Here is a 9658-nt window from a genome sequence, read left to right as displayed (position 1 = left end):
TTTGCTATTGTATCCCCATCCTCATAAAGCATTATGACTGTCAGAGAGGCTGATGGAAATGGAGAGACCGCCTGGTGTTAATAAATATAGCTAGTTCATGAAAAGTTCTGGTGTGACTTTCTCTTGCAAGTTTCTATAAAGAACTGTTTGAAAAAAACTGCAGTTTTACTAAAACAAACTCACCTTTAATCAAATCAGTGTATACTAATGGGTATGTCCATTTCAACTTACAGGTACTGTCTGGATATCTTATTCACAGAACTGTACATAATTACCAAACATTTGCTGTCATAGACACCAATTTTGAACAATTTTAAGCACCTACGGAGATATCTTACTTTAGGGTAACCATATCCATAACCATAACAATACTTTAGTGCCCAGTGAACATAAATAGAGGAATGGAAACATTGTCAAACTAAAGTTTAAACCACAAGCAAAACTGTGTCCTTTACTGTATTTAACAATTCTCACAGTCCTCTGCAAGTTACAATAACTCTGGTTTTGGTACAGTGATATAACAATGCATCTATTTGCATCACTTTTTGATTTGCGTATATGCTTTTACAAGTGCACAGTAGCTTTAAAACTAAGGCTTTTGAAAACAGTATAACACCATCCCATCGATTAAAAACAGTGTGGTGGTTCTGGGGTGGCAGCTGATCCACAGATAGATTGCTGTCACATGTTATACATTCATGGTCCTAAGATGATGAATCATATCGACTTTTCCTCAGGTTAAATATTCAGTTGGTCTAATACTTTGTAAATTAATGACATCTCTATACATGTCATCTGTACTTTGGGTCATTTATATGCCATTTTATTTGGCTATGGTTATGTTACAGTCAAAATGTGATTGTCATTTTGATGTGACTTTTTTCAAAGTTTGAATTATTTAGGATGTTATGAAGGCACGGAGTTATTTGTCATGAAGACATTTTAGGTGATTTACATTAATGAAGTCTTTATCGAAGATATTCAGATCCATTTTCAATTGAATTGGAAGTAAAACCCCAATTCAAGTCTGATTCCTTAAACACTACACTACTACTACTTTTAAATATTTTCTTTTTTTTAGTTTCCAGGAACTGTTTTCTGTCTTCTGACAAATATAACTTGAAACTGTTCATTAATTAGTCTAGTTTATGCTTTAGATAGTTCAACATCTGCTGATCTAAAGTGTTAAATTAAGTTCAGTCAATTAATTTTTTCCGTATGTGAACTACAACTGTTGAGTCAACTTGCAAACAGAAATAAACAGAATAATCACGCACACAATAAACAATACTCTAATATTATGGATGAGCTGTGTGCATTGTGCATTGTTAATTCGTGTGTGTCACTGGAGATATAAGATGAGGCTCCTTGCCACACATTTCATTATCCCTACAGTAGAGTCAGTGTATATAAATATGTAAGTATGATATGTAAGAAAGTATAATAATGATTTCTGATGCTCTGGATTCTTGTTGCTGCACATCTTCAACCTTGGATACTCATTTGTCCCTCCATCCCCTCAGCGTCTTATTACATGCATGCCCTAATGAAGCAGGAATGGAATTACTGTTTGTTATATCAGCAGGGGTCTGAGGACTGTCCTGCATAATTGGGAAAGTAAGTGGAATAGATATGTGAATGTGAATAAATAAGCCCAATGTAATTAATGAGGACCAATGATTCGACCGGTGATAATTAAATCTGCCGTGTTTTTCAATTTGCATGATTAAGATGTTAGTTAACGTTATGTTGTACCCACACGTTACAGGTTGTTCATTCTCAAAATGTCAACATATCAGAATTCTCAACACTGCACTTAATTATCTTCAGGAGATTTAAAACTATCAGCTAAATCAATTAACTTCAATCTGCAACCAATTAAAGTGTGACTTTTAGGAATGCTAATGTGCCACATGCTGTACTTATATTTCGGCTTGCTTAAAGGCAGGCGTCAAAGACAGATTGCTTGTGCTCTTTGCATATTGTCTGAACAGGAATACTCAAAGTGTTTAGGCAGAAACTATATTTTTTCCCTAATTTTTCTCATATTAAATTTGAATTGAGTTTGATTTTATGCTGCCTTATTATGATTCAAAGGAGGTCAGGAGTGATTTGCATATATTGACATTTTAAACAATTCACAGTAGCTCAAAGAAGAATTAAAAAACATGCCTGAAATCAGCCACAGCGGTTTTGAAGGAGCTGAATGGAAGGAACCAGCCAGGGTACTCAATTGTGCTGTTACTATTATACTGTCAAAATGTAGAGGGCATCACTTGACAGTGAAGAACAATGAGTATTTCCAAGCCTTTTATGTTTACCAGGCATATGCCTATTGAATAGAGCTCTTTTACTGATATTCTATTTAAATGTTTTATTGACCAAGACAGGGGGGTGAGGAGGAGGAGGGAGACGGAAGAGACAATTTGTTTAATTTAAACACAGAGCTATTGCCCCCCACTTTCATCTCCCACACCACACTAACCCCTGAACTGTATTGAAACTGATAATGTCTTTGTAATCCTTCTCCCGTTGACCCAAACAGTAACCCAAACATGAGTGATACACATTTGTAACTGGAGGGAAACGGCAGCAGTTTCAATCTCTTGATCAGCTGGGAAATCCTGGGAGGAAGAAATGAATGAGCATTGGTCCCAGTGGTCCCACTTCCTTTAAAACTGCAGTGTGAGATTTCTTTTAACAGTAAAGTGGTACCAGATGAGTTTGATATATGACCCAGGTCCATTCAGAATGTGTTCAGTCACCATCAGTGTTTTAATGCCTCAATAACTGCAAGGTGTAATGCTGAGCATTATCTGATATGCCACGTATATGGCTGAATAATTTGCTATGTAGACATATAGACAACTAAAACTAACTCATCATAACAATGTCATGCTACTTCCTACTTTGCTTCTAAGAGAGAAGTAATGAAACTGTGTAAAACTCATTTTAGATGCTGAAAGGAATTAGTCATTTGACAGAAAACAAATTAGCAACACTTATGATGACTGATTCATCATTTGTATTGTTTTTGGCCAGAATAATATAATATTGATTTTCTGTCTTTCTCTTTTTTGTCCTGTGCAAGGATTTACCATGTTTCTCTGTTTTATGTAATTGTAAACTACAAAACATTTGAATATGTCACTGAAAAAACAATGCTAAAAAGCATGTGATTAAATATTCCCCTGGACCTACTGTATATAAGATCAACTACACACTGATATATAGTAGAGCCAAATTGTAAACACTGTGGAGTTGTGCTTAGTAATTGTAAAGCACTGCATGTAGATATACTCATTCAGTTACCTGGCTTAACAGGATGGTTTGGGTTTTTTGAAGTGGGTTTGTATGAGGAACTTATGGGTAGGAATTGTATTACCGACATATAGTAGATTGTGGTCAGCATGCAGTTTGGAGAACCAAACAGTCTTGCCACGGTAAGTACGTACAGCAAAGTCCTGTGGACAGGATCAGCACAATAATGTGGTTTAACCACATAAAAAAGTGTTATGACCCCGACAGGGCAGATATTGAACTAGGCGAACATAGGGAGGTAACAATTGAAGTAAAGACCACAAACAAAAGGATGAACCAAGGACCGTCTGCAATCGCAGGGATTTATTCAGCAACAAAAACTCATACAACATAAGTAGAAGGCTTCCTCCAACAAAGCGATGCCGGCCAGAAACGATTACACCGTGCACAACGAACCACTGGCTGCAGGACCACACCACCACTGAAACACCCGGTAGGAGTTTATAGCCTCCAGCTGTTAATCAGTTAATCAGCTGATTGTGGAGGAGAGAGAAAGGGCGATACCTTAAAACAAAGAGAAACAAAAGACAACAAGCCACACACACACCAAGGCCCGTAACAAAAAGGCTCACCTAAAAAAAAAAAAAAAAAATCAATATCTGTTTAAGTGTACATATAGTGCATATTGTCACTATTTTACTATGCTGTCAGACAGCCCGTTCTCTTGGCGCTACATTGTCTCAGCTGTAGGATTAACATATTTCTACACCTGTGTTGTGCACAATGCATTACAGCACAGATCTGACGTCAAGGTGAAGTGGTGATAAAATGCTCACTATAGCATACACTGATTATATTATTTTATTACTACTTTTTTTCCTGTTTTTCTGTTGACCTTGTCCACAGCAGTGCTTTGCTCTACTTCTATGCCATGACTCCTGTCTCCTTCTCCAAACTGGGAGCCTGTGGTCTACTGCAGGTAACAAATACATCCCTACTTAAAAAAATCAAAATAAAAATCTAAACATTGCTTTAATTTAAACCACAGTCTATTACAATAGTCAAGGTGGAGGAGACAAACTGTTTTATGCTTTGTTTGACCTGAATTGACCACCTTGAGAAGATTCATCATTTGCATGACCATGATCACGAAAGTGTAAAAATAAGGTTGTTTTTTCTCGTCATTACAGTTTTCTCTTGAAGGCATCTTTCCAAAGAGGAACATATTTTCCAGCCTTTGCCATAGATGAGCTTGGCCAGTCACAAGCCAATTGTAGCTGTCAGGATGAGGCTAGTGGGCACACAGCAGGGGGGCTTACCAGCAACGACAGCTATAAAGGAAAAGTAAATCAAAGTAAAGAAGGAACATCAAGCTAAACGTATGGTTTCCGGCTGCCGGTTATCTCAGGCTGGATGCATTTTCAAAGTAGGCTGCTCATCAAAATAGGTGATAGTGTTGAGTTGAGTTGAGTTGAAAAACTGGCCAAATTAGAGTGTGGGGGCGATAGTGGTGGTAGTGGTGGTGGGGATATAATTGCAAAAATGTGTCTTTGATGACATTTGCATCTGCTTTAACAGGCATATACTTGCAACTGGAAATACCCTGAGAGTGGACATGCTTGTGCTTGAAAAAATAGCAAATAACATACAAGAAAATCTCAATCAAGAAACACAACCTTCATACAGCAACAATCCCTGTGATGGGGACTTGTTGTGCGGAGTTTCAGATGTTGAAGTCTGTGGCGCACACTGCAACAGCTCTGTGATTAATACCACTGACAAAGCAGTAACTAATGATCGATTGAGGATTCTTGGATTCTAAAGACCATTTCCCCTTCACTTACTTTGCCTTTTTCAAAGCCATCTGATATTTTGATCATTGGCAAGGGCCATGTCGGTGGAATTAATCACTAATTTAAAGCTGGAACCTTTTCATTTGCTCCAAACTCCGCTCACATAAGGTGATTTTGAATGATTAGTTATTTTCAGATTCATCTGATGTCAGTGGAACTTTTACTTGAAAGAACATGCCATAAATAACATTAATGCATGGTCTTCTAAGAGTATTGTTGTATTCAGCATCAGTAATTTAGACAGTGCATATGTGACGGCATCTTAAACATAATTGCACCGCGTCGACAGGTTCAGTTACTGGCATGTGCTTTTTCGCTGTTTATTAACTTAAACATTTACAGTGATGTTAAACGATCAGCCCCCTAAGCAGGTTTTTTTTTTTTATATATTTAACTCCATCCACACATGAGCTCAAAGTGTCCGTCAATGAAATCCTCATTCCCATCGAGCAAGAGAAACATGGCTCAACATTTACAGTCTAATGTATTATGCAGCAGAAGCTTTTAAAAAAGATGATTGGAGAATTCCCATCTGAAACGCAGCTGCAACATCAAAGCATGAGTAGGAGGGAAATTAAATGGTACAGAAAAAAATAATGGTAGACTTGATGTCTTTGCTAATTGGGATCCCTGGCACATGGGTCAAAAGGCCTCCAACAGGCAATGCCTAAGAGAGGAACAGCTCTGCCGTGTAGGGGTGGTGAGGTACAATAACATGTTGTGGTTGCAAACAAACTTTCACTCCTCAAGTTTCAATCTCACTGCTGAAAATTTTCAATCATGCGTGTGTCAGACAGTATACTGACCATCCTCTCCTGCTACGCTAATAAACCCTGCTCCCTCAAGGCCTACCTGGTTGCTGACAAGTAGCCAGGCAAACACTAGAGGGCTCTCTCTGTGGACAGCAACATGGGGCCCTTCTACTGTCACTCATACACTCTCCTGCTCTCACACACAAGCACTCACATTCAGCTATGCAATGATGAGCATGACCTTTTCACTAACAGTCTTAATAAGACCTGTGTAACACTTTACCACCTCCTTGTCTTTTAATGGTCTCGGCTTTAGTTTTCTTTTTTTTTTTTCCTTCCTCCACATTAATGTGTCAAGAATACAAATACAGCAAACCATAAACCTGTCAGTGTGAGGGCTAGGAAATGTAGTAAGACATGACTGGTTTTACTTTCTGTTGTGACAACAGGGCCAGAGTGTGCGTGTGTCCATCTGTCCATTTCTTTACCCTATCAAATGACAGCGTAAATGAGCAGCCTCGGTTTCGTTTCACTGATCGCACGGCCTATTTAATTACAGAAAGAAGTGAGAGCGAACTCATGTGCCGTTGCCTCAACAAAGAGTTGTAATACAGAGGAAAAACAGAGGATTAAAAAAAATACAGTGATGAAATAATAAAAAAAAATAGCAGCACGCACACCTATATAGGAGCCACAGCTATAGTCGGCAATTTGAAACGATAATCTCTGCGCGTCCGTGCCTGGGAAGAGCGGCACGCGTTCATTTGTGCGCCTGTTGACCCGGCTCCTCATCAACCCAATGAGCGGCGCGGAGGGGAGGCTCTCTTCGCCACCGTGCATCTCTCCTCCATCTCCTCCTCACTTTTCCAGTCGGCCAGCAAGCCTGTCGGAGCTCTTAACTACAAAAACCCCAACACTGTCACTCCGCCTTGACAAACTGCAGGAAGGATTTCTAGCCTCTCGCCTCTCCGCGTTTCTGTTAATTTCCCACCGCCTCGCATGAAAGGCATTGGACTTTCTTTTGCGTATTTTGAAGGAGAGGGGGAAACAACAACGGTGAAATGATGCAGCAGGAGGAAAGGATGCAAGTCTCACGAGTAAGTACAGCCCTCCACCATGCTATATAAACCTAACAGGTATTACTGCTTTACATTAGTCTTTAGTAAAGGGCTTTTACAGGACTTGGCAAAGCTTCCTTCCTCCATCGCGGGGATACGGAACGTTTTCCCCGGCAAATTTACAGGAGCGAGAATGACAGCGACAGAGCAAGTCTACAGAAAGGTCTGCAACTTAGGCTACCTTCTTTATTCACATTTCACTTGCATCTGTCGCGGTACAAGGCGCACATATGCTGCCTGAATATGATTAGTTTCCCCTTGAATTTAAACTGCTTATGCGCTCTGGTGCCACATTTACTGCACAGAGGAGGACTGGTTGGAAACAATGTCTCCTCAAAGCATAAAACTTCAGAGAGAGAAAGAGGGTGAATTTTGGGTAATCGGGGTATGTGCTGCAGACTATTGCAGGGGCGTAAAAGGAAATTAGAAGCTTCAAACTTTGTGGGTTGATTTCTGGTTTCATTCATTTATTTATTTTTTTCTATCCTGTGTATAGAAATTGCAAAAATATATTCTCTCTGTGTACCTTGGACAGCTCCTCCGCTGCCGGCGCTCTGTTTTCGGCTCAGCTGTCTGGACCGGCTGCTTTCTGGCGGGGAGCTGTCCTATCCCCGTGGTGCTGAAACTGCCTGCTTAGTCACGCATCACAGTGACTTAAATGCACTAAAAAGAGAGAGAGAAACACATTTTCATGTCAGGTTTTACTCGTTTAAATCAAAAAAATATCTCTAAATTTGTATTTTACCAGCTTTACATTCTCTTCATCTTCTTTCACCTCTCTTCTCTTGTTTTAATTAACATGCCCCTGCATCTTTTAATCTCTGGGTTTTATAGTGCTTGTAGTTAGACAATGTCACAGTAACTCGGTTCACTCCACACTTCATGATATTGCAGTTGGCTTAAGGTGAATTACATTACAGCTTATTGTCCTTGGAATTGCATAGCTGGAACCACGCAGCAGCACATGTCCGCAGTGACATACTGTGTGGAGTAAAACTTACCAGAACTAACACTGACACTGTGCTGTGATAGCATGTCCACCTGCATCCGTTTTCGCTGAGGACAAGCCAAAGCTCAGCCCTTTGTGTCTGGGCTTTTTTTTTTTCACCTCTCTGGTTTTGCATTTTGGTGAATAATGCACATTGGTGTGCTGTACACTGAAACGACTGAGCTGATTCAGTGAATGTTAAAGCTGTTTTTTGGATTAAAGGGGCAAAATTTACATCAGGCTGAGCCCTTTTATCTTATTTTACAGTCATGTCACTCTGTTGTTTTTTAATTTGGTTATTTGTATTTGATTAGTCTGCTAAAGAAAAAGTTACTTATCAGAAAACAGCAGTCCAGATGTAATACAACATACTCGATTCAAAGATTAAATGTGTTATTAAATACCTTTACAATGATCTCATCTGGATTAGTATTATATCAGTGAGCTACAGCGCTGTTGACATTGTAGAGCGATCTCACTTGCAGCCACACTCTCTATCCAAAGCTGACACTATTGCACGCATGGATGTTTAAGGAATTTTATTGAAGCATGTAACAATATTTCACCCAGAATGTATCATGAAAACATTAATCATAAGCAACATGTAATTGGTCAAAATCTTTCCAGGATAATCCGCAGAACAACAGATTAAAGCAAAGCAATCTGATGTTGTGGGCTGAATAGCCTTAGAGTACAGACATACCCATTTGTTATTTCAATTGTTGTAGGATAACATGAATGCAATAAAGGGCCATGGTGACCACAGATAGATCTTTTTTTATGATGAAGTGCCATCTTGCTTCTTAAACTAAAATGAGAATTTTAATCCTTGTTTATTCCTTTATTCCTGTTTTTTAATCCTTTTTCTTTTGTCTTTTTGTTTTCCTTAGAGGCAGATGTATTTTGTCTCTCATCCTGGCCGTCTCCACTGATTTATCCAAATGTTTATTTAACCTTTCTTTCATATTCCTGCCTTCCTCTTTCTTTCCCACCTTGTGACAACTTCTCACAAGACTAAAAGAAAACTAACAAACTGTGATTGCTCCCTCCTAGGTCTCCCCCTCGGAATAACGCCAAATGGATGCTGTGCTGAGCGCCTCACCCCCTCACCAACTGCTATGGAGGCATGCCAAACCATGCAAGTGACCTTTATCACACCATGAATGCAAGCTCTACCGTTCAAAGAGGACACAAGTAACCTTTTCTTGTTATCTAAGAAGGAGCTGTTGATCTAAATAGTGGAGTTGGAGACGAGAGACCGAGAGAGAAAAGTCTCGTAAAACAAACAAGCAAACAAACAAACAAAACACACAACGACAGGATGCCAAAGCGGTCCGAGGAGATGCTTGTGGATCTGTGGATGTCCTTGCTGCTGGTGTGGATTACTTGTGTTCCCTGCGTGTCTATGACTCCTATCATAGGCCAGTCCAAAAGTACACAAACTGGTGGGTCTGCAGTGGTGGCGAGCGGTCTTGGCGAAGGACAAAGATTACTGAGCCGCGCCAAGAGAGGATGGGTTTGGAATCAAATGTTTGTGCTGGAGGAATTTTCTGGACCCGATCCAATTCTAGTTGGCAGGGTGAGTGCTGTGATTGTCAGCATTATATTAAGCTTGCTTATCGTGTGGAAACATTAATTCGGCCATTTGAATGCTCCCTCCATTTTTTCGTCTTCCCATGGGCAGTG

The 9658-nt window shown here is 39.6% G+C and overlaps 1 protein-coding gene across 2 annotated transcripts in view; it reads left to right on the top strand.

Annotated features, from left to right (window-relative positions):
• Positions 1 to 6366: 6366 nt before the first annotated feature.
• cdh8 (cadherin 8) overlaps positions 6367 to 9658 on the top strand; it is an 85807-nt gene continuing 82515 nt past the window's right edge. Inside the window, exons 1-2 of one of the 2 annotated variants that reach the window (XM_019254043.2) lie at positions 6367 to 6963; positions 9026 to 9551. In XM_019254043.2, the coding sequence (XP_019109588.1) occupies positions 9294 to 9551 (258 nt within the window). In that variant the 5' untranslated portion in view covers positions 6367 to 6963; positions 9026 to 9293. The remainder of the gene's footprint in view (positions 6964 to 9025; positions 9552 to 9658) is intronic. The other variant, XM_010731974.3, reaches the window with a different exon arrangement.

This window comes from Larimichthys crocea, chromosome VIII (genome assembly GCF_000972845.2).
Source record: "Larimichthys crocea isolate SSNF chromosome VIII, L_crocea_2.0, whole genome shotgun sequence".
Classification (NCBI taxonomy): Eukaryota; Metazoa; Chordata; class Actinopteri; family Sciaenidae; genus Larimichthys; species Larimichthys crocea.
Note: the sequence above shows the minus strand (reverse complement) of the source record. Positions and strands in the feature narration are given on the sequence as shown.